Consider the following 26,536-nt stretch of genomic DNA (forward strand, 5'->3'; position numbering starts at 1 on the left):
TTCTTACAATGCCAATGTCTAAGAGCGTTGGTGACCACTTACCATCAGGTGGCCCATATGCTCGTCCGCCTTCCTATTCTATAAAAAAAAAAAATAATAATAATAATTTCGAAATGCATATTTGAACGATGGTAAGGGAGTATACAGAAACATGTTTGTTCACGTAAAGGTAAACATAAGAATTATATAAGCGTAACAATCCAAACAACTAACAACATATATTATAGAAAATACGTAACAACAAGACTAAGGAAGAAATTGATATAATATTAGTATTCATCTAGCACCGTCGTTACATTGATTACTTCGTTTGTAAACACTTCGTCAGCGGTTAGCCAAGATTCGTATCTTGAGACAAAATTACTTCTTACATAGTAAGAAGATTGAAGATCCGTAAACATGATCTTAACCTTAATTACATTATCCGTATTAAATTATAATCTAAATAATATACAGAATTAAAATTCAGGTATAAATAAGCCCCAAAAAGAGGTTTAATATTCGAAAATTTTCGTGTTTTAATGTACATTTATTTTAATTGTATGCTAAAATTACAGCTCAAGTTAATTGAAAAAGCTACATTTAAAAGTTTAAATGTTTTACAAAACGCATAAGGAAATGTGTTTTATCGATTTGACTGCCTCCGTGTGGCGTTACGGAAGTACCACTGGCCCCACCGCAACCTGAAACACGAGTCGTATGAAAGTATTGAAATACCTCATACATTCACTTTGACTTTTTTATAAATATAATTTGCGTTTTGTGCCTAACATTACGACTAAATTATTTGTTTGTATAAGTGGTTATAAGATAAATTTTCTTACATAGGAAATATTTATATCATGAATATTCTACCTTTATTTTTCTTCCCAATTTCTGAAGCTGTCTCTCGGTATACATCGTGGTAGGGCTTTGTACAAGCTCGTCTGGGTAGGTTGGTACCTAGTGGGTGGTCCCACTCATCAGATATTCTACCGCAAAACAGCAGTACTTGGTATTCTTGTGTTCTAGTTTAAAGGGTGAGTGAGCCAGTGTAACTACAGGCACATGGGACACAACATCTTAGTTCCCAAGGTTGGTGGCGCATTGTCGATGTAAGCGATGGTTAACATTTCTTACAATGTCAATTTCTATGGGCATTGGTGACCACTTACCATCAGGTGGCCCATATGCTCGTCCGTACTTCCTTTCTTTTATATTTTCGATTTATGATGATAAGATGCACATAAAATATTTTATTTCTAATCAGTCTGGCGATGGAGTGAATTCTAGTTTGCCAGTAAATATAATGATTGAAAAATAAATAATTTAATATTGTCTCCAAAACTAAACTAAATTTTAGCAATTATTAACTTTGCATTAATTTGTACTACGACATATATACGTATATACATACATGCTAATTCCCGTTACTCAATTACAATGCGTTTTAAATTAGCCGAATAGTAGAACACGTTGAAACCGAACGTGGGATCAATAATTTATCTGTTCCACTTCTTACCGGTTATATCATAGGCGTTCTTAGCATTAGTCTGTTCTTGCATGTATCGACACTAACAGGGGCATGCTTGTGTAAGTGCAACAATTTATACTTCACATATAATCTTAACCAAAAAACGTAATCAAAAATCATCAAATTCCATTTGCGTCTCGAAAAATACTTAAAGTGTATATAATCCTTACTAATATATCTAATATTATCAATGCGAATGAGTTTGTTTACGTATTTATTTATTTGTTACGTTTTTACGTCTAACTATTCAACCGATCATCACGAAATTTTCCATACTCGTTGTCAGTTGTGCAGAAATGTAGATTATATACCAAACACGTCAGGTGTTTCGTATATAATCCCCATACTCGTCCTAGCCGGGAGAACATTTGCTTTAACAGTCGTATATCTTTAATTCTCTCTTGACAACATTAAGTATATTATTATTATATTTTAAATTATTTTCTTGTGATTAAATCCCGATATGGGCTAGTGGATAGAATGTTTGGAATTTAACCGAAGATAGTGATTTCTAATGCGGGTAAGCACCACTGAGTTTTCAAGTTATTTTGTTGTTGTTAATTATTCATCTCGTGATTGACGTTTGAAAACCTGCTTCAGGTTGATGAAATTCTAACACGTGTATAATCCCGACTAAGGTAGATCATAGTAGTGGAATAAGCTACAATCTTTCTCCTTAAGAAAAAAAGAGGCGTTTGCCTAACTGTCGGATATTTAAGAGCCGTACACAATTTGCCTTAATATTTGGATACGTAGATATAGGAAAAATCTATTTATAAGATACGAGGTAAATCAAATTCACTTCTTTGCTTAATATATTTTATTTGTGACGGTTCTATCATTGCATTTACAATGTTCGTTCTTCTTTCGAAATCCAAATTTATTAGTCTGTACATACCTTTTGCCCTAGATTGTGTCAGCTCTTGGAACCAGTTCACTAAAATGCAGCTTTACTTGAATGTATTTACGGCTTTCAATCTTATCGTTTTGAGAGTCGAGCAAATTAGCAATGACAGATACAATGCTGCAACAATATATAAATGTACAATAACACATATATGTAGTTCACTTATAACTTAAATTCTCACACTCATTTTAAAATGTTTATCGTCTGCAATGATTTAAATTGTAATGAATTAATCTAAAATATACTTTTCATATTTTTCTGTGACACTTAAACCCTTTAGACATTTTAAGATCTCTTCTTTACTTTAGTAATATTGGTTTTTTTTCAAGCATTTCGTTACATATAAGTCATAAATAACTAACTGTAATATTTCTATATTGAATAAAAACATTTAATTTAAACGCTCTTTCAATGTAAATAATCTTAAAATAATCTAAATTATATAATGATATCTCTTATATTAATCACGTGGTATATAATTTAAGAAACCAAACAAGGTTACGACTATGACGTAGGTAACTGCCATTTGTCCATGCATTCTCGTGCAAATATGAAACGCGTTTCATTAAAGGGGTGCTACGTAAATGGCGATTCAGGTGCGCCCACACTCGGCACGGCAGGGAGAGGGGCGTCAGCGCGAGTTAGCCCTGCGCTCGCGCATGTGATGCACGCGCCGCCCGCTCTGTTAGTGAAAGTTTAAAATATATTGCAGCTGTGTGTATCTGAAAAAAATATATATTGGCGTAATTATATTTACAAGTGCAATTAACTATAAAAATAATCTGTGTTTGCCATATTAATATTTGATTATTTAACAGGTTAAAACCCGTGTGTGCACTCAAACGTAACGTGTCTCGTAATGTCGAGATTTTGTTTGAACGATTAAGAGTTTTTAAGTAAAAACACAATGTATTATTTTTTTTATAAGCGAAAACACATCTTTATCGTCAAATTGCGTTTTAAAATTCGTCACGCTCTGCTTCGGTCCATTAAGTTATAATGTTTGCTCTTGCTTCATAGTTATCTTTATATCATTTACATCATATACTCAAAAGTACGGTTTTACTTTTACAATTTATCAAAACTATTAAATTAATGAATAAGCCGATTATAATAATTATGCAAATTAAATGAATAGTTAACATTGATAATTTTGCTTCCTTCTGAGAATTTTGTAATTATCTTGAAGTTTTTTTTATTATATTGTATAATACATAGTAATAAATCTATCTATACGTTATACATAATGAAAAACCTTCATATAAAATTACCATAGCCGTATTGCTTATATTATTTTAATTATTTGTTTGTTTTATTCACATAAGAATTTAATAAAAATAAATTTGCATATAAAACCGAGTAAACATGTTTAAAGTAGCACGTTTTAATTTTTTTATTTAATACGTCGAAGAGTTTAGTTCTCTTAATTTTCTATGTTATATAATCTATGATTCATAGATTATATTGAATTCCTTAAGTTATTATACTTTCACAATCGGTTAGACTGGCTGAATAGAAAACACTAAGACTAATTAACTATAATGAAATAGCCAGTAAAATTAAAACATAATGAAAAGTAATATAATAAAGTACACTAATAATTTCAAAAATTAAATAGATCACATAATCCGGTTCCTTATCTGATCAAGGAAATAAGACATCATTTAAAAAAGAAAATAATCCATCATAAAAAACTGGATGGGGTGACATGCATCCGGCAACCGGTTTCATGCCACCAGCCTCCAACTAGCCGGAACCGCAATTACGTCACGTTATCTTTAATATTCCGTTTGGTCAGATTACTGCATATTGCGCATTCTTATGTAAAAGGATACATATATAGCAAAAGACAATTTACTTTTAAATTGGTACTGTTTTGTATATATTTATTATTGTATAAAAGAATAATTACTGTTTGTTGTCGGTTCTCTTGGCTAGATTCAAAGCAATAAGTATATTTGAAATAAGTATATATAATATGAATAATGCAAATGCAAATTGCGAGAAGTAAGTTAGACACGAAACCTTGAAATAAACAAATTATTAAATAATAATTATGAAACAAATCATTTAAAATAACAAAAACGGTTCCATACATTTGTGATAAAAATACTGAAGATAATCTTTTTCGACTCATTTTAAACCTTCCTCATGAAGAACTCCGTTTGGTAGGTTATAAGTTTATCGTGTTCAGACAGATAGCGGCTGGCGGGGGTACTTTATTTCAAAATCATAATATTTCAGATCATGTAATTATTTTCACCGTGTTTTCAAAGTAGGCTAACATGCTCAAAGATCCATCACAAATAGCGGCATTACTGAACAAGGCGGGTATTGTCTATATTTTCCATCACAGCCACTTAGAAAGTGCATCGCGTGTCAGACGCAAGATGCAGGCTGAGATACAAATAGTAGTGAACTTTAAATATCACGAACTTCAAACAAGGCTAAAGGTTCAAAACCTATCAATTTATTAAATTCCATCTTTTCAACTATTCCTAACCCGGAATTTTTTTCGCCGCGACAAATTTTCGTTTTGTACAAAATACACGGAGAATCTATATAATAATCATTATTCGCCGTGCATTTTGTACAAATCGAACATATAAATTAGTCTTTGATAAACCGTTAATGGCTAGCATTTAAAGGTTACGCGTCACCATTAAATTACGTTAAGTTTATAAATGATTATACACCCATTATTGCCTCCAGAAAGGCAGGTGACAGAAGGGCTGGTCATTTTTCGCCCAGATAATCCGAATTGTAATTCAACAAAATGCTATTAACATTCTTGCCGCCATTCCACGCGATCAAAATTCGTAGTTGCAATTTTTATTTTAATATGTATGCACATATTTAATTAAGTTATTTAGGTAAAGGCGGAAATACAATTACATGTAAGAAAACAATTATATGATAATACTGAACTATCAAATTATCAAATAGAAATTATCAAAGGAGCTTAAGTTATTAATTATATTAATACCGTATAGAACGACATCAAAGCAATAGATTTAGCAGAACAGATTATGCGCTAGTCATTGTGTTGCAACGCAATGCTCTGATTGCAAAGCCTTGCTTAGAAACTATGAATGTTCCGGTAATAAAGTACAAATAGATAGCTCGAAACAGAATACCATAAATGAAAAGCATTCAGTGATACTCTGACAATGATTCAAAGAACAGAACATTTTACTAAATATATATGAACTAAAAGTAAATAAACAAGAACAAATGCAGGTTTTATAAAAACTACGAAGCGTGTCAATGCTAAAATTATTAACAGAAAATAACCCTTTCTATAATCTTGTTCGTTGAGGACAAGTTTCGTAACTCACAAATCGAGAATAAATTAAAATAAAACCTAAATTAAATAGATTTTATTTTAGTTTTTAAATTAAGTGGAACGTGAACTCCACATATCACGTTACGGAATAATTTATACTCATTTATGTATATTGAAACAAATCTAAAACGACAAAACATAATTAAATGATATATCTTAACTTCCCACGAGACATCGAAATATCAACAAGTAATTTTTTGCTAAAATTATGATTACGTAGTTCACGATTTACATCGAGAAAAAATCAGCTCTTGATATAAAGCAACCGGTTGACCCTGAATCGGACAACAGCTGCCGGTGTCTCGTTAAGTTTTTCCTGCATCGAGTAGTAACTATAACCATTGCAAACAGACCAGACATCTCGATTGTAATTCGATATATTTTTTTTATTTAAGAATGGCAAACACTGACTATTAACAGCGTATATGGCAACATAAATGTGAAGTGTTAAGTGATGTGATGCAGTGAAAAATGTTGGAAAATGGTATCGGAGAGACCACCAGCGTACGGCGGAGTCGGTCCGCCGAGGCCTCGGACATTCCGAAGGAATTGCGGCGATCAAGGTGCTAGGCTGTTGATTTGTTTTATTGATACTTTTCATTTTAACATATATGGTGAACATGACGCGAGACCGGCTTTTTAAACCAGTGACTCAGTTGACTTAAACGTATCATTCGGATATCTTTTGCAAACAACGCTTAAGGTTGACACATGAACAGTGCTTCTATTTTATTAAGCAACAATCCATTTCACAGTAATAAATGTATCTATGGCTAGGTTTCTAGGTAGTCAATTTTATAATAGATAGCCTACATTTTTAACTAATTTGCATTAATTACAATCTGATTGTAAAAATTTTAATCAAATTAAAGTTGTAGTAGTAACTCTTTATATATTTTCAAACAAAGAGAATTGTAGAATTAGGCAAAGACCATTCGATGATTGTCGAAATGATTTCTTCTTAACTTAACTTAACTTCGTTTTCGTTTAGTGTGTACAAATTCATTATGACAATTGCTACTAACGTAATAGATCGCATGCATTTGCCATTTCCATACAATTTGACTTTTTCTACGAACATGCCATTGTCTACTCCGCTGATCGGATAACGACGACAGCTGAAAGTCGAAATACGAAGTTAACCGAGAGACATTAGTAGTAATATAAATAAAGTAGAAGTACTGTACCACAATGTAAAGTTGAAATTCAATCACTATTTCGTTCCCTTTCTTTTACATACAAGGGCATCACATCGTTAACTTTACACCGCTCATAAGTTTGACCTTTTAATGCTTGAAAACCGAACCGAATGCCGTGATCTCGTTTCGTTGTTTGCTCGATTTAAATTTTAAACATTGAAGCGAAACCAAAGCCTAAATCACCTTGACCGTTCGTTTTAGTATCCGTGACTTCACCGACGAAAGTCTACATCAAGACGAACGCAAAGTCTTCATATTATAGCGAAAATGACGAGAAACCAAATAGTGTCTATCAGAATGTGGAAGATAAAGTGAAGTTTATTGAAGTATTGGAACAGACCTGGTGGCTCAGCGTGAGGACTGTTCTCCGGGAAGGAGATTTCGAAATCCAGGATCTCGTTGCATTTATTGGTACGCATTTAAATAACCGGTATACTATAACACACAGCCATTATTAATCAAACTATTCAAGTAAATTTTGTATATAGTAATACGCTTGAAGTCTATAATTAATTGTTATTTTATCAAACGTAGACAGACAGATAATGCACACAATCAAAATCTGTTAGGAAAAATTACGTGACGTAAAGGTTAGAAGCTCATCTACTAATTTAAATGCCAATAATTTTTTAGCTATTTTAAACGTATAAATTCAATTACCTTTTAAATTTTGTATGTTGAAATAGTTTCGGAGATATTAAGAATACTTCAGAAAAATCGTGTGCTGTATGAGATCTACCTACTAAATAGACGACTATTATTATGGAATGATAGGCGTGACACAGTTTTCTATAATAAATTAAAAACAAAACTTATAAATTAAATATAAAATATAGTCTGAAAATGACTAGATTTGTAATTATTTTATTATTGCTAGTTAATTATATTTTGGTTATTCTTATAAAAGATACTGTTGTAAAACTAACTTGATACTGGATGGTTATATTATTTAAATGAAACTACACGGGAATATTCATGCCGTAGTGTGGGATATTCCATGGAGAGACGACGGAAGAGTACTTTCACTTAAACAGGTTACAGGGAACCTTATTTGGTATCGAATGTCAGATTCAAATAATCTGTGATCGACTCGTACAGTTAAGATCGCTATACTCCAATCACTATATCAAAAAATCACATCTCGGTTCTTAGACATTTATTCTTAGGCATGTCTTATTATCTGACAAGAATAAAAGGATGATTTTCTCAAGACGATGTGTATATATTTTTTACTGTATTGTCCGTTTACATGACTCTTCTTTCATTGGTTAGGGTATACTTATAATTTAAAAAAGAAACGCTCTCGCTAAAAGTAAGAGCATAACCGTGTGCCTCCTACTTGTAGTGTACGCTGATGTTATTAAATGAGATACTCTGCGGGTACGACAATACAATACTTTACAATTACAATATTTCTGTCACAATCGAATTAATGGTATTTTAACTTATGTTTATTTATTTTCTTGTAAACAATTATCCGATTTCACACATGCCACCTATAATATAGTACGCTGAGGGTAAGATTACCACTAGTGATGTATTTACCCTACGGCCAAGGCAAGGCAGCCAGGAGCTTTTTATAATCGTTACCCATTTTTTTTGCTTTTTGATTTGAATTTTCTAAAGGAACTTGAAGAACTTAATCTATATAACAAAAGTACTCTAAAATTTGTTTTAGTTACTTACCTACGTATAATTAACCATAAATAATATTATTAACAATATAATACATACGAGGCATGCCTTTTAAGTTTTGTCGTTTGAAGAAAAAAACACAACTAGAACCTTATAGTACTTTTTATTGTTTTTAAAAGTATTCACCACGTAGCTTAATACACTTTTCCATTCGCTGAAACCAGTTATTATAACATTTATTCCACTCTAAAGTGGGGGTGTTCAAAATGGCTGACTTGAAAGCGTCGACTGTTTCTTCACCGGACTGGAACCTTTGACCACGAAGACTTTTCTTAATTTTAGGAAATGTAAAGAAATCGCTAGGGCTTAGGTCAGGACTGTATGGAGGATGGTCAAGAATTTCTACTTTTTACTGCTTCAAATACTCAATCGTTTGACGAGCGCTGTGTGAGCTTGCGTTGTCGTGGTGCAGGATGATGCGTCGCTTTGAGTTGGATTTTCGAAGTTCGGCGATGACTTGTGGTAAACAAACTGTGGTATACCACTCTTCGTTAACCGTTCTACGATCTTCAAGTGCAATAGTCGCAACATGGCCGGTTTTTCCAACGAACGTGGCCACCATCTTCTTTGAAGTGCTTCGAGAATGAACAACTTTAGTTGGCTTTGGCTCGTCTTGAAAGACCCAAATTGTAGATTGTTGTTTGGAATCAGGATCGTAGGCATAGATCCAAGATTCGTCACCACTGATGATGTAGACGTGATTTAACTCTCCTCGGTTGAACCTTTGCAGAGTTTTCTTACACCATCTGACGCGGGCCGCCTTATGATCGTCGGAAAGCAGATGCGGTATCCGACGGCAAACTAGCTTTCTTACACCAAGCGCTTCATGCAAAATCTTCTGAATGGTTGTCCCTGAGATGCCTAATAGAGCCTCTATCTTTCGATACGTCACATGACGAACTTCGAATATTAGTTGTCTCACAGCAATGATGTTTTCTTCAGTGAAGGCGGATTTTGTGCGTCATTCGCGAGATTTGTCACTAATACTAGTATGTTCACGCTGGAATTCTAAATACCAGCGTTCGACAGTCCGCAGACATGGGGCTTCATCAGTGAACACAAATGTTAGCTCTTCAAAACACTGAAGCCGTGTCAGGCCTCTTCTAAAGTTGTAGAAAATTATTGCACGAACATTTTCCTTAGAAAGATTCATTTTCGTACGTAACCTGACAGATTCCAATCGACGCTGTGACTAAACAATAGCATTAATCCTAATACTTGAGCCGAGATGGCCCAGTGGTAAGAACGCGTGAATCTTAACCGATGATCGTGGGTTCAAACCCGGGCAAGCACCACTGAATTTTCATGTGCTTAATTTGTGATTATAATTCATCTCGTGCTTTACGGTGAAGGAAAACATCGTGAGGAAACCTGCATGTGTCTAATTTCACTGAAATTCTGCCACATGTGTATTCCACCAACCCGCATTGGAGCAGCGTGGTGGAATAAGCTCCAAACCTTCTCCTCAAAATGTGGAGAGGAGGCCTTTAGCCCAGCAGTGGGACATTCACAGGCTGTTACGGTTACGGTAATACTTTCAACTGTTTTAAGATTCAAAATTTAAACACATTCGAATATAGAACAGTTCAAAATTCAAAATTTAAGGGGCGGAAATGATTTAAGTAGTACGTAAAACACAAATCATAAAATACGCTACTGATTGCCACAAACCTTCACGCAAGCGTCAACTTTAACCCTTAAGCGCTTAACTCAATCGGATTATTAAATTAGGGATAACATACTACACAAACAAACAAAAGCATTATTTTTATACATGTTGAAGAGAAATGTGATCGACTTAAAGTCAATTTTGATGAGTTTGTAAAGTGGTAACAAACCTTTATACCAACATACATTTATTTTTTACCGATAATATTTTTTTATTAGCAATATCTTACATAGAAATTGGTACTTGTTTTTGCATTTACGCATCGGTCAACCGATAAAGTTGATACTTTGTAAAGTCGTTGTTCATTGTGAGCTCTTGCGTGAAGGTTTCTGTTATAATAAGTACCATTGCGAAGAGCGTGACTCGTATCAGATAATTGCTAACAAAAAAAATAAAGAGACATCGCAATGCGTGCCGTTTATAAGCTAAGTTATAAGAAAGTTGTTATAAGAAATGTGTTCCTGATCCGTCATTATGGTAAAAAAATATACAATAAATATTACAATTTTGCATCAAATTTGAAATAAGTAAGAAAATAATATTTTTTAAATTCAGCCTGTGCTATAAAAAAATTACGTCAACTGTTTATTTATTTTTTAATTCTAAAAATAGGCAAAGTATGAATGTTGCATTTTCAATTTAATAAAAAAGTAAGTTTCTATTTTTATAATCAAAATCAACATATAAATTATAATATAAAAATAACCTTATACGATACAAATGAAACAAATAATTGATCAACATTTTCGAAAACGTAAACAATCAAGTATTATTCTGAATGTTCAGTTTTAAGATAAATGGGAAAGGATCGCTCCAAACCAGATCGGAGGTAAATAAGCAATATTTGAACTTGGGAGATATATTAGGATTATAGTTTTTAGCGGAAGTTCTATCGACCCTTTAAACAACTATCAATTTAAAACAAAGGTTCAAAGCTTAGGTTTGATTCAAAATGTTTTCATTGCGCTCTAAGAGCCTTGAAACTACCGAATAATATTATAAATATACCGAAAATATGCATCAAATTAGATAAATAAATAAAAGAAATATGCAATGATCATTGAGAATGGGCTGAATATGCAAATGCGAATAGTTTTGACAATTGAAAGACGACAGAACCACATTCTCTCAGCGACCAAAATTAATCAAACGTAATTTCTCATCAATTAAACATTCATACTACTAAGAACGTAACAACATTATCAATGATTAATTATACGTACTAATATATGCGCATAGTGATTTTTAACTGGTTTTAAATTTAGTCAATAATTTATTTATCGATTAGTTTGCGATTGTCCATATTTTACCGTCCACGTAACACGGATGTTCAATTAACATAAAATGCACCTAGTAATTTTATATTAAAAATCTTATCCCATAACCTTTTGAAGGCATGATGCTGAATATATAACACGGTATATTAGTACAGTGTATTTACAATATATTTAATAAAATACGTTGTAGATACAGAACGGTATATCTTCTAATATTAAAGCAATTCTTGTATATATATATATTTGTATATGTGTATACCTAACTTACTTTGTGTGTCTCGTAAAGAGGCTAACGATTTGGCTCAGATTTTGTATGTAGGTTCTGCTAATATTCTTCTTTATCACAAAAAAAAAACCATTTATATTATATAATAATTATTAATTTTGTATGTGTAACTAATTATTATTAACATTATAAAGTAATTAGTCGATATGTCGCAGTGTCATTGTAATAGACTTGATATTTATAATATCGCAAGTGACGCTTTGACTGCATGGGGTCTTGATATTTTACAATGTCTATGAAATTGTTATTTCTCTGAACACTTACTTAGTGTCATCAGACCAAACTTAAAATAATGAAATGCTACTAAACATTAGCTTAATAGCATAAATTATTATTATACAAAATGATGAGCAGCGTAAAGTTAATGTAAAAGAGTTGACCAATCTTAACGATATAGTAGCCTTAATTTAAATGTTTATAATGTTTGAAATTAATATAATATATACCTTTCTTTCTAATTGAACCAATTGTGTATTATATAATAATATTGTAAACAACTAAAGTCTTAGAGACTAGTGTCCTCAGTAACTGGGAGCCCGGTTTTACCGGGAATAGCATCCTTCACTAATAGTACTAATTCTTCAATAAACACGTATTTAACATTTAAGTAAATAAGTTTAAAGGATAATAGAGTGAATTAAGTATTGACTCCGTCTCCACCCTCCAACATTCATGTGATATGCGTGCCAATATATTTAATAGAACCTAAAAAAAAACAAGATATCTGTTTAGCTGCAAAGACCGTAGGGATATTTCTAGTAAAAATTAACTTTTTGACAAAAATATGAATATTTTTAAACAAAAATCATATGCTATGAAGTATAAATCTCGCATATTTTATATAAAAAAAAATATATAAATTCTATATAAAAAACTTGTTTATTGAAGTGAAAATTCATTGACATTAATGTTTAATTCATTAGCATTGGCCTAGTGGTTCGAACGCGTGAATCTTAACTGATGATCGTGGGTTCAAAACCGGGCAAGCACCACTGTATTTTCATGTGCTTAATTTGTGTTTATAATTCATCTCATGCTTGACAGTGAAGGAAAACATCGTGAGGAAACCTGCATGTGTCTAATTTCATTAAAATCCTACTACATGTGTTTTCTACCAACCCGCATTCGAGCAGCGTAGTGGATAAGCTCCAAACCTTCTCCTTAAAAGGGAGAGGAGGCCTTAGCCCAGCAGTGGGACATGAACAGGCTGTTACTGTACTGTCATTAGCAATATTTCATAAAGTCATCTATGAAATAAACCTGACGCCCCACTCCCATATACCACACAGTGTGTGTGTCTGTCAACCTATTCCGTTCTATTAAAATATAACTATAATACTGGCTGAACTCAAAACTCTCATCAGCCAACATTACTTTGCAAGATCTTGCATCTTGGAAAATCGCTATTAGACAATATATTAATCACTTTAAATTAAACATTAGAATAAAAGATAATAATCTCTCTATATTGCTAAAATATATAAGAAATAAAAGAAAATAATTTTTATGGTTCCTGGTAAAATAAACCTGAAGACAATATTTGTATTCCGCTTAATGCACAAGAAGTTATTGTGTACGTAGAAATTTAAAGTTTTAAAGTAAAGGAAATATAAATGATAATGATGACGAACACTTGTTGAATTTTGTGTAAAAAAATTTACTCGAAACTTGCAATAAAATGTCAAGGCTTCGATTATTCGTGGTGCACTTACATAACTTGCTCTGAGGCAACCCGTGTAAGCACGTCGTGTTTTCGCAACACTGACTACCAACAATAGCTACGTTTTATTGCGATCCGCAGTTTAACGTGTCATTTACATACAAATTTATATTACTATGGTTTTTTTTAAACGTTAAGTCGGTGGTTACTTTGAACAAATTGTTATAATTATTTTTCAATTTGTTAACTATTTTAAATAAAGTCTTCATAATATTAATTACACGATAAACATTCTGTGAAATAGACTTTATATAAAATATATATATTTCTTTATGACCACTGTCGTCATCATCCATTGCCTTTTTTATTTTACTGCTGGGTATATGCCTCTCATATGTTATATATTAAATATAAAAGTAAAAAGTAAAGCAGCAGCCTGTAAATGTCCCACTGTTGGGCTAAGACTTCTTCTCCTTTTTGAGAAAAAGTTTTGGAGTTTACTCCACCACGCCTCCAATGCGGGTCGGTTAATAGACACGTGCTGAATAACGTGTCGTAAAGGTGCAACGTGATAGAATATACACCAAACCGGCTCCTCAATACAAGAGAAGACAAGTCCAACAGTCTTTAACAGGCTATATTATGTAATAGTTTGATCAAATTTTTAATGATTTCAAAATAGTTCGATCCCCATATTTTTAAGCGATGTAATTTATTATACGTAGAATGGAGTATTTTCTTCTTTTTAGCTTAACTTGGTCGCCAAGTGTCGACGATAAAATTAAACGTATTTGTAAAGTAATACCACCTATTCTTGACATGGTTGTAATGTTTGATTATCTTGACCTGAAAAACGATACGTGTTATATTTACTGTAGTTTCATTACAGTTTTTTTATTCTATTTATAGAAAGTATATTTATCTGAGACAATGTGCGATGTATTCAAAATATAACCGTAATAATAAATAACTGAAATGCTAAAATAAAACTTCGAATAGTGCTTTTATATTGCGTCAAATATTAATAAATATAGAAAATGTTATATATTTTTAAGAACGCTAATAGTAACGATAATAATAATAATAATCATTTATTTGCATGAATCGTAGTTTTACAGATGTTATGATTTCTTTATAAGTCTCTAATACATTTCGCCCACGATAGGCACGCACGCAAATATATTTGTTAACAAGTAATTGATTGTTAATAAAATAAAGTTTTTGTAAACGCTAACTGATATTTCTAACTTAAAAAAAAATAATATTATCCAAAATTATCCATTTACTAAAGTTGAATGTATCATCAAATTCATTAATTATTCATTCATTCAATACATTATTGAATTTTTAAATATTCATTTATAGAGTAAAAATTTTTAGCATTAATTATGATATTTATTATTGTTTTTTTTTTCTCTTCTTATTGTTTTATTAGCTAGCCAGTAATAATATATACAAATTGCAAGCAACATACAAGTAAAAGACAAAAACAAAAATATCTAATTCCTTTTCATACAAACTCTGAACTAATTTACTAGAACCATGACAATATTGCTATCCTTTATAACAACATAGATAAAAAAGAGAGATCGTTTTTTGTCCTGTCAAATTGGTTCAGAGACTTAAGTATACTAATATTATAAATGCGAAAGTAACTCGTTTGTCTGCATGCATAGGTGCAGGCTAGATGACAGATTTGACTTGGACCCCTTATAATAATATCGTATCCAGTGATCATTCTAGCTTTACGATTGTTTGACAAATCAATGGTAATAGTAAGTCTTTCAAAACAAGTTTCTTTAGTGTTCTTTATATAACGCAAAACATATGTCTAATTTAATGGTTACCGTCTCCAGACTGTGACAGCAGCGACTCCGGCCACCTCTACGAGTCCCTGGAGCCACCGCCGCAGCCTCCGTTACCAGCTTTGCCAGCGCCGCCTATACCAGATGACGATTTCGATTCCTTCGACAGCGACACTGACTCCGACGAACATGAAAAGGTAAATTCTCTCATATGAAACTAACTCACATAGGCTTTAAGAAAAGCAGCGCTGTAGCATTCGTAACAGCCTGTGAATGTCCCACTGCTGGGCTAAAAGCCTCCTCTCCTCTTTTTTTTTTGAGGAGAAGATTTGGAGCTTATTTTACCACGATGCTCCAATGCGGGTTGGTAGAATACACATGTGGCAGAATTTCAGAGAAATTAGACACAGGCAGTTTTCCTTAACCGTAAAGCACGAGATGAATTACAATCACAAATTAATCACATGAAAATTCAGTGATGCTTGCCCGGGTTTGAACCCACGATCATCGGTTAAGATTCACGCGTTCTTACCACTGGGCCAACTCGGCTTTGGCGCTGTAGCATGCTACACTTTAATGCTAAGTGTACTCGTAATTATGAGAATTTGTTAGGAAACTTTAGTTTTTGTTTGACGAAATAAAACATTATCCCTTTTTTCTTATTTTTTTATATGAAATATATGGTCCCGTTTGATTGGACGTTTGCTTGTGCACGATTTTCAGAATCTACACAATCGATTATCATGTCTCTTCCAAATGGAGTAAAGTGGGGTAATATAATAATATCCTGGGACATTTTTCATACACGGTCATCTACATTATCATCATCATCATCCCAAACTAAGCAGAGTTTGTACTATGGAAACCAGACAACTATATACTACTTTTCTTTTGTAAATATATACTTATATAGATAACACCCAGACTCGGGACAAACAGACATATTCATGCACACAAATATCAGTCCTGGGTGGGAATCGAACCCACAACCGTCGGCGTGAAAGGCAAGCATCCATCAACCACGCCAATATGAGCGAAATTTATTAGATCCTTTATTGTATCCTGATTAAGCGCAAAATTTCATCATGATCGATTGAGTAGTCTCTTATAGTTTTCTAGTGAGTAAACTCTTTCTCTCTCTAGTAGTCAAGTCGTAGTTACGACGTGATAACGTAAAAAACAGTTCTCTATCCATAAATATTAAAATCAATGTTTTTTGATATTATATTGAATTTTATTTTTTTTGTGAATTATTTCAGATTATACAACCTGAGGTACCCCCTGCGCTACCTGCGTCCAGACTACCCTCCCCGCCCGGAGGGGGTCCATATAGCCTCACCAAAATAGCAAGTGCCGCGCAACGCAAGATGCGACAGATAAAGCGAAATCTCACAAAACGATACTCTGGTAAAATAATACTCATTACATAATAAAACTTTAATTCAAAAAAAAATTATTAATAAAATATGATTGTCGACAAAAATAAATATAAAAAGTTATTCCGATACCGGGAATCGAACCCGAGCCTCCTGGGTGAGAGCCAGGTATCCTAGCCACTAGACCATATCGGATGATGTAAGTATAGTGAAATAATGGATTTGAATTTAACTTTCGTACTATAAATATAATATTAATTTAAAAAATATTATTTAAATATACCTAATATATGTCTTTCTATATTATTAAATGTATACGTCTTATCGTAATATATTATTTATCTCTGCAGTGGCAATGGACGGTAAAACATTCACCAAAGCAAACAATCAAAACGGGACATACGACGTACCGAAGACCCAAACAAAAACAAAGTCACCGATATACGCTAATTACGAGAAACCAGAAATCCAGCATATATACAGTAATATAAACTTTAATGACACCAGAAATGTTTTGAATAAAACCGATAATCCCTTGGCGAAGATTACTGGAACGTTCAAGGAGGAATTGAAGACTGTAATAGGAGATAAAGGTATTAACAAGTATGGTACAGCTGAGAAAGGCGTTAACAAGACCGCGACCGACAAGGGGACAAATAAACCCGTAACGGGCGAAAAGATTAATAAGACTGCTGAAAAAAGGAATAGTCATGGGGAAGTACCGCCCCCCTTACCAGATAAACCCCCTCCAGACAAGCCCACGACGCCCACTAGTGATACTAAAAGCAGCGGCACGTTGTCACGGAAAGCATATTTTTCCTTCAAGTCTCGGTTCAGGCGAGCGACGTCTATGGCGGTGGACATCAACTCGGACGTTCCCAGCGCGTTGAAGATCACCAACTCGACGTTTTACTTGACTGATTCTATGGACGGTGACTCCGGGTTCAGCAATTGGTAATTTATCATTATTTTCTGTTATATATATATGTATATCTATGTATATATTTTTGCAATGAAAATGGCCGTCCTCGTAGAGTCCAATGAAAGCTTTTATTTGTACATGAAGATGCATTTAAGTAACGTAAATTACTTATAAAAAAATTACAACAAACGCACGGACAAGAATGGCACGGAGATACATTTTACTATCGGTAATTAAAAAGCAAGTGTATAGTATTTATTTTAACACTTTTATATAATTTTTAAACATAATCTAATTGTCATGCAATTAAATCATAACAAATATTATAATAATGTTTTAAAAATAACCGGACGGACTTCTGTTTGTGTAATTTTTATAACACATTTACAATAATTCGCAAGCAATAACATTTCGTTATAAAGTTCGTATATGTCTAGCAATCTAATGATAACGTAATACTGGTATTCCGTTCGTTTCTTAAGCTGAGAAATTAACCGATTCCGAGTAATGAAGTAAGGCGAACTATTTCAGTTCGAATAATTTAGGTCATACAAAGTTACAAAGAGTATACCATATACTTTTAATATACTCTACGAAACTTTTTTTTTATATAGAACAGGAAGGCGGACGAGCATGTGGGCTACCTGATGATAAGTGGTCACCAACGCCCACAGACATTGGCATTGTAAGAAATGTTAACATCACCAATGCGCCACCAAGCTTGGAAACTAAGATGTTATATCCCTTATGCCTGTAATTACACTGGCTCACACACCCTTCAAACCGGAACGTAACAATATTAAGTACTGCTGTTTTGCGGTAGAATATCTGATGAGTGGGTGGTACCTACCCAGACGAGCTTGCACAAAGCTCTACCACCAGTAAACTTCTACTACTATATTTTCTTGATTGGTTTATTTGACGAAGACAAAAAAAGAAGGTTCTCAATCCGCGCGTATGTTTTTGTGTAAATGGAAAATAATAATAAATATGATTTTAATTTCTCTATTTATAAATATAAATTAAAAAAGAAGTTGATGTTGAAGAAACGTTTATTTTTATTTCGTACCGTAACCGTAACAGCCTGTGAATGTCCCACTGCTGGGCTAAAGGCCTCCTCTCCTCTTTTTTATTTTTATTTCATAAAGCTATATTTAAGCATTTTAGAGGTATACAGGTTTATAATTTATTTGCAATATTAATGAGTGACGGCTATTTGCCCTCTTACGTCTCTATGTAGCAAGATTTCTAAAGAGACGGGATATTTCGTTGCGTAAATGTTAATCAGTTTTGTTGATATCGCCTTAATATCGATTAACATGACGTTTGATTGACATTCATAGTATTTAGGACTACATTAAAATATTCTGCTATACTGTTTTTACGTACAATAAACATAAGGTAGACATTCAATAGTTTAACTTACTTTACTGGTGGTAGGGCTTCGTGCATGCTCGTCTGGGTAGGTACCACCCATTCATCAGATGATGAATGGGTGGTACCGAATTTGAAACAGCAGTACTCGGTATTGTGGTGTTCCGGTTTGAAGAGTGAGTGAGCCAGTGTAATTACAGGCACAAGGGACATAACGACTTAGTTCCCAAGGTTGGTGGCGCATTGGTGATGTAAGCGATGCTTAACATTTCTTACAATGCAAATGTCTATGTCTGGGCGTTGGTGACCACTTACCATCAGGTGGTCCATATTCATTCAATAGTTTAACTTCAAAAACCTTCTGCACTCAATAAGGATAACTGGGTTAGGAATGGGAAATGCAATTGGAAAAATAACACGATATCATTGGTTGAAGTACGGCGGTTAGTTTTGGATATAAAAAACAGATTTAGTATATATATATATTATTTTACACGAGCTTACTTTACACGCGTTAAACTAATGTCTTACTTTGGCTTACTAAAAATGACGTTATAAAAATATTTAAAGATAAGACGTCCGAAAATTACTAAAACTATTATTTACCCTCGGTACGTGAACTATAGATTTATTGGAAATTTCTGGTGTGAGGTTAATAATAATTTAAAAAATGTAAACACTGACAGTGACTTCAAAGCTCAGTGCTTGATAGAAGCTTGATACTAAGATTCCGCGATAGAAAAACATTTTTATTAGCATTATCAAATATTCACTACACCAACGAAACAGTCATACTGTCCGATTATATGTATTAGACATTTCAAGCTCTGGCCATATAAAGAGTGTTCTCTGTATTTTCCTTACTGCGAGTATTATAAAATTGATCCGTTATGGAGTCCTTACCATTTGCTAAATGTAAACAGCAACTTTAATTTACAGACAACGTGAACTGAATTTTTGTGTACAATTTAATTTTAACAATATTTAATTGAAAAGCACCAAGACAATTTACTTTTCGACGATTGTTCGGTGTTCTATGTTGTCCCATTCTACTGTGTATCCGCAGTGTATGTGTAGTTAATATGTGTACAGTGTCTCACCACGAGGTCATTTCAGCAGCGAGACGGGCGCGGAGACGCTGTCGCCGGCCGACCGGCGCCGCGACGGTACGCTGCGCGCATGGTCCGAGTCGTCCCCGTGCCTGGCACTGGAGCGCCCCGCGCTGCCGCCGCCGCCGCCCCCCGCGCACCGCGCGCCGCACACTGACCTTAGCGCTGTCAACGAAGGTCGGGATTATTTGCTTTACTTGAGACGTCGACTGGAACTACGGCTGGTTAGGGCTAAATGTGACGCTATCTAGGGGGATGAATCGAAGCCTGTCAGATGTTCATTCGCCTTTCGTATTAGACACAGATATACATGTCCAGTGTCACTCTAGTCAATCGAGCTTTTGCCCTGGTGACCGTTGGAATGTCCTGCGTGTTAAGATATTTTGTCACATGTATATTTTTAACCTTACCTAGTATTCCTTACCATATTATAGACCTTATAGCCCTACACTATGTAACCTTTCTTTTCCTGTCCTGTGGCCTTTGGAAGATTATTTGCTTAAAATTTGCGGCATCTTGTTAAAATTATAAAATATATAATACATACTATTAGATACATAGTACAAGAATTTATATAAAAAAGATAGAGTTAATACTACGTTGATTTCTATTTAGGATACATACATTTAGCTATAAGCATATGGTTGACTACCTGATTTGATATAAGAAAAAGAGTACCTTTATTTAAACATTCAAAAGTGCCTATAAAAGGCAACTTTAATAAAGTACATAATAAAATAAATATATTGATTGTATATGTGTTATATCGGAAAATGATTAAAGATAAACAAGCTTGAAGTTTACAAATTCCATGCAATTTGCTATTAGCTCTGCTTTGGAATCAGTTCTTTAATAAAATATCTATTTATAGTACAACACTATTTCAGTGAACTACTCATATCCGCTTTTGTTACTCTGTTAAAGATTACAATAATAATGGGCAATCATGATGATTACAGATTAACTTTAATTGATTACGAAAAAAACGCGCGAAGATGCCCTGGGACACTTACATGACTCTTGCTACTTTTTTGATAACTGTACTATAATAGCGATTAATGATTACACATTATAATCGTAATTATATTAATCTGATTACTTTTAGCCCAAGTCTGGTTATAAGTTATTAACGGTTTTCAATGCTTGAAATAAAAAAGGATATACCGAAACGTGCAGATCCCCTGACAAATCATTTTAAATTAATTTATTCGGTTGCTATCAAACTAGTGTTAATAAAATTTTCATATATTTAGCTTCTATCTCATCCATGCTTTCATCACAAAAATGGCAACTGTTAAATTTTAAAGAATTATTTTCATTATATGCTTAGGTTTTACTTTCTTCGCATAGAACTGGAAATAACAGCGACATATAATGAGTTATTAGAATTAATATGTACTTAGTTTTAGGGTGATTTTTATTATTTTTGAAAATATTGGTTGGTCTTGTGGCTTGATGTAAGGCCGCAGACCCGGAGGTCCTGGGTTCAGTTTCCAGGTCGGACCAATAAAAAGTTATTAGGTTTTTCTGTCAGAAAATTCTCAGTAGCATCCCGGAGTCTGGAAGTTGGAAGTGTGTCTCGGAAAGACTCTCCCGTGCCTCGGAAAGCACGTAAAGCCGTTGGTCCTGCGCCTGAACTCTTTCTGGTCGTGTCGGATTGCCGTCCCATCGGATTATGAGAGTAAGGGAAGAAAGAGTGCACCTGTGTTTGCGCACGTCCTTGTGCACTATAATATCTCCTGCGCAGTTTGCTAATCTCTCTTGAGATTGGCCGCCGTGGGCGAAATCGGTCTTGGAGGACATTATATATAGGAAGAGTATTTTATATATTTCTGTAGAAAGGAAAAAAGACAGATAATAAATATCACAAATAAATATTCTAACGCCGTAAACATTCAAATAATAATTATATATAAACTTATTAATAAATATCGTCAACGTGATTTCGATATGTCCACAGTCCACATCCCACTCCACCAACGCTTTCATAATGAAAGCTTTAGTATTTTCACCACAATTATTTATTAAATCTAACTTACCATCGTATATCGAGCATTCATTGAGAAATAACTGAATTAAACCGGAAATAGTTAATAATAAGACGCATTATACGATTAAAGATAAAGGTTGATGAACGTTAAATAGCTGTTATGTTTATAATAAGGGTTACAGTAGTCAGTAACATCTGCCTTTTAACTGACAAATGTCATTGTATTGGAATGATACGCCTTTTACATTAAGTAAATTTCGTAATTTCGTAAAATAATATTACTAGATTTTTATTTTTGTTTTAATGTGAATCTCGAAAACGGTTGTGGCGTTTTCGAAGCACTGTCAGTGCGATTGTAGAAATTAGTAAAATATATTTTTAATTTATTACCCGTGAATAGTGATGAAATATTTAATATAATAAGTAACATTTTATAAGCGATACTTTTCTGGGCGTGTTATGGGTTAAATTTCAAGATCTAATTTGAACGCAACTTAAGTATGATATTATAATGAACAATATTAAATAATAACATTTTCGATGCAAAAATATTTCATTTCTGTGATCTACCAAATGTACTAAGTTGCACACTTTTTAATGTTTCGTTTGTAGGAGTAGGTAAGGATGGTAGATGTGTAGTTTTTAGCAATTACTATAACCCAAAATGTATTACAATTTTAAGAAGTCGTTAAAACTAAGCCAGTTCCTTGTAATGTTTAAAACTGTTTTTTACATTAGGACTTTAATACGATAAGTAAAGATTTCAGTTGACGTCTCATCGTAATTTATACAATAAATCGTTCCTAAAGGGTTACTTGATAAAACGAAGACAGCGCTAAACAAAGGTCAGAACCTCTGTCCCTCTGCAAATAACTAATATTTATTATCTATTTCGAAGTACTCCAGAAGTGACCGGTCCACTTCCAGTATAATGTTTATAACATATAAAAAAATACTATTTATTCTTAAAAAAACTCAAAAAATCGGATCTGTATAGACATAGCTTAAAAATATAAACAGTGCTTTGAATTAATTAAAAAATAATAATGGGCAAGTTTTTTTTATATTAGTTATTTTCAGCGGTCAGAGGATGGTTGAGGCACAAACCGTACAGCTTCGTGAATGTCATATACATATATGTTTGCACTGTCTTTGTTCTTCTCTCATCTGTTAAACAATATATTTTACTTCTTATCATTATATGTTGGGTTTTGGTATTAAACATTCATTTTCAGCTACAAAATTAGTTGTTTTCCTAAAGCTGATTCTTACATTTCATTTACATCAAGATGTTCATTATGTTTTATTAATTTATGTTATTTCAATATGTTTTGCAATTATATCGATTTAATAAAGAAAATTAAGCGTCTAAAATATTTTTTTTATATAAAGAAAGATAGATATTAAAATTTAAAATACATTTATAAGGAAAATCTTCTAAGTTTTGAATAAAACAATTCAACTCGTTATGCCAACTTGTTATATCCTTGTCAAGGCGACTTGAGCATTTTTATTGTTATAAATAACGATTTTCCTAGCGGTTTAATTACACGAACGGCCTTAGAGTGCATCGTTTTGCGACCTACAGATAAACGTGTGGGCAGAGACGTTAGAATCTTTAATAACCTAATATATTTAGTCACTCTACATTATCTGCACGCGATACACGTTTCAATGTTTAATAAATAGTTAAACGGTATAATTGCAAAATTTCTGCGCACTTAGTGTATGTGTTGTTTTATGTTTCGCTTCTAAATGGGTCGTGAGTTTAATATTTCATCGTATTATCTTCTAATTTCGTTAAATTATGTCAGCATGACGTATTGAGCATTTCATAGATATTAACATTTATATGTATGCATGCAGTGATATCTGTGCAGTGCATGGAAGTGTAGAATAATTTATGCACATCGAGCAAACGATATGTACACACCCACGTCTAATAATGATCTCTTGTTCGCTTTGTGTACACTGAGTGGCCTAAATTCAGGTCGTTGCGTTTGACTTGTTAAGTTGTAAATAAACCATTTTGTACAATTACAATTGTACAATTTAATACGATAAAGTTGAATTGATTTATTTATTTGTTAAAATATTAAATTGTTTCTGAATATCTAAAGTTGTTACAAAATTATTTCTTTGACAGACACGTGTTACAAGAAATCAATCATATTTAAAAAATGTGTTCAGTAAGGTATAATAACTTAACGCAAATGAATGGCTTTCAGTGTACACAACCATCACCGGTAGCAAATTTCAATTTTTTTTTATAAAAACAACAGAGCTGAAGCGGCTCCTCCCGACCTTGTCGCGCAAGGAGAAGGGGCCGCGCACGCGAACCTCGTGGTACGCGGAGTGCGGCGCAGACGCGGTCCCCCCGCACACATCGACGTCGTCCTGGTAAGTTTTGACTATCTTGTTTAATAAATACATTTATTATTAATCAATACACTGCACCGCACTGGTGGTAGAGCTTTGTGCAAGCTCGTCTAGGTAGGTACCACCCGCTCATCAGATATTCTACCGCAAAAGAGCAGTTGGTATTGTTGTGTTCCAATTTGAACGGCGAGTAAGCCAGTGTAATTACAGGCACAAGGGATATAACATCTTAGTATCCAAGGTTGGTGGCGCATTGATGATGTAAGCGATGTTTAACATTTCTTACAATGCCAATGTCTATGTGCGTTGGTGATCACTTACCATCAGGTGGCTCATATGCTTGTCCGCCTTCCTGTTCTATATTAAAAAAACCAGATATTATTTTTATTATGAAAACATAATCACTCTATCAGCCTTCAATAATTTTCATCAAACTATATATATATTATAATAAAATACATATCATTTATATCGAAACTATAGTTACACTCCAGTGCAATAATGATAATAAGTAAATAAATGTATTATTCTCAATATTGTTACAAAGATTACGAATTTACAATTGTTGCGGCACAATTGTTAGTTCAAATGTAGTGTTGTAAGTATGAGTAATGTTGTAAGTACACAGCACCGATTTTCGTTCAGCTCCTTACTTGTGAACAAAATTAAACAGCGCCGGTTTAAAAAAGAAACACATTTTTAAACAAGTAAATAAATAAAATTATGAAAATTTTAAACTTGTACATGGATTTAAATATACGATTCATTCAATTTATATAATGACGCTATGTAGCTATCTACTACCATTGTGTATAGTACTTGGAATCCTTCGAATCAAATTAAACAAAATCGACACATTTCCCTTCTAAGAACCATAAAATACAGTTATAAGTTTAACTGTTCTCTTTGTTTATTCGTATTCATAAAAAAATGTAGGTATTAAAATTTTAAAATGCTGTTTTTCCACACATTTATCAATTACAAAAAATATATTCACACCACGTACCGTTAACATTATTTTAATTTATATTTTATACAAAGATAACTAATATAACGTTTATCTTTTAAAAATTAATGTTAAACGAAACATATCTAAAGAGTTGTTTGTATGTGAAGTACTAGTTTCCGTCAGCGGCTTTTTACGTGCGCAAGGAGGGGATCACGTGGTTTACGTACCCTATGTACCCCTGAGAACCTGAAATTTGATCATAATCGGTTGAGTATTTAAGCCGTTAAAGCGTAACAAACAAACGCACTTACATTCGCATCTAAGGAACAAAAACGATAGACAGACAATCTATTGATAATGATAGCCTGATTACTAATAATGGACAATGAGCACAGCATTGATAGATCCCACGGCTGTCAACTCTCTGACAGGGGAATTGAACAACTTTTTTTTTATTTGTTCAATATTTTCCCTTCAAAAGGCAATGGTATGGCAGTGTTTTTTTTTTTTTTGACAATCCATACTCTGCTTTTATTTTTTCTCATACTTTATTAATCTTTAGGCAGAGGCCCCTTTCAACTGTCAATAGAACAACTTTTTTTTTATTCTTATTCCGATAACTTTTTTTTATAATCATTTCTATAACAGAAGATTCTTTAATTTCTTGAACCACAAGTGGGATACATCAAACTTATTTCATAGTCCTGATTCGTAAGGATATAAGTTGATTGCGGATTATAATCTTCGGGCCGGAGCCGTTCAAAATGACGCGGCCATTATGCTCTGACTCACAAGCCTGTTCTGGACAGTTAGGCTCGTCGTAGTTCATAAGCAACAGCGAGTTCTCAACCAATTCTGCCGCGGCATTAAACAAAACTGCAAGTAAACTAATAAATAAATTTGTTTTAATAATGCATATGTTGCAAAATGTTCTATGTTTAATATTATTTATTCGTCTGACACAGTCAGTGTGCACGTGCGGCACAGTCGAGTGTTCTAACACAATGATTTTGAATTTGAAAACTGCTCGACTGACTCACGATAACTCACATAACTGTCAAATCGTCTTATGTCACTGTC

At 33.2% G+C, this 26,536-nt stretch overlaps 2 protein-coding genes and 1 non-coding gene across 13 annotated transcripts in view; 1 reads left to right on the top strand and 2 right to left on the bottom strand.

Annotated features, from left to right (window-relative positions):
- Positions 1-26,536, bottom strand: part of LOC126770117 (acyl-CoA-binding protein homolog) — a 152,130-nt gene that overhangs the window by 115,346 nt on the left and 10,248 nt on the right. The window lies entirely within an intron of this gene.
- LOC126769931 (rho guanine nucleotide exchange factor 15) overlaps positions 1-26,536 on the top strand; it is a 115,266-nt gene that overhangs the window by 77,620 nt on the left and 11,110 nt on the right. For 7 of the 11 annotated variants that reach the window (XM_050488924.1, XM_050488927.1, XM_050488925.1 and 4 more), the window contains 5 exons: positions 15,409-15,554; positions 16,617-16,764; positions 17,084-17,687; positions 20,146-20,315; positions 24,411-24,528. In XM_050488924.1, coding sequence (XP_050344881.1) covers positions 15,409-15,554; positions 16,617-16,764; positions 17,084-17,687; positions 20,146-20,315; positions 24,411-24,528 — 1,186 coding nt within the window. Of the gene's footprint in view, positions 1-6,022; positions 6,330-7,166; positions 7,377-15,408; positions 15,555-16,616; positions 16,765-17,083; positions 17,688-20,145; positions 20,316-24,410; positions 24,529-26,536 lie in introns of those variants that run through there. The other 4 variants (XM_050488934.1, XM_050488931.1, XM_050488929.1 and 1 more) reach the window with 4 other exon arrangements.
- Trnae-cuc (transfer RNA glutamic acid (anticodon CUC)) lies at positions 16,857-16,928 on the bottom strand. Its single transcript has one exon. It is a non-coding gene; the product is annotated as a tRNA-Glu (tRNA).

This window comes from Nymphalis io, chromosome 8 (assembly GCF_905147045.1).
Source record: "Nymphalis io chromosome 8, ilAglIoxx1.1, whole genome shotgun sequence".
NCBI lineage: Eukaryota > Metazoa > Arthropoda > Insecta > Lepidoptera > Nymphalidae > Nymphalis > Nymphalis io.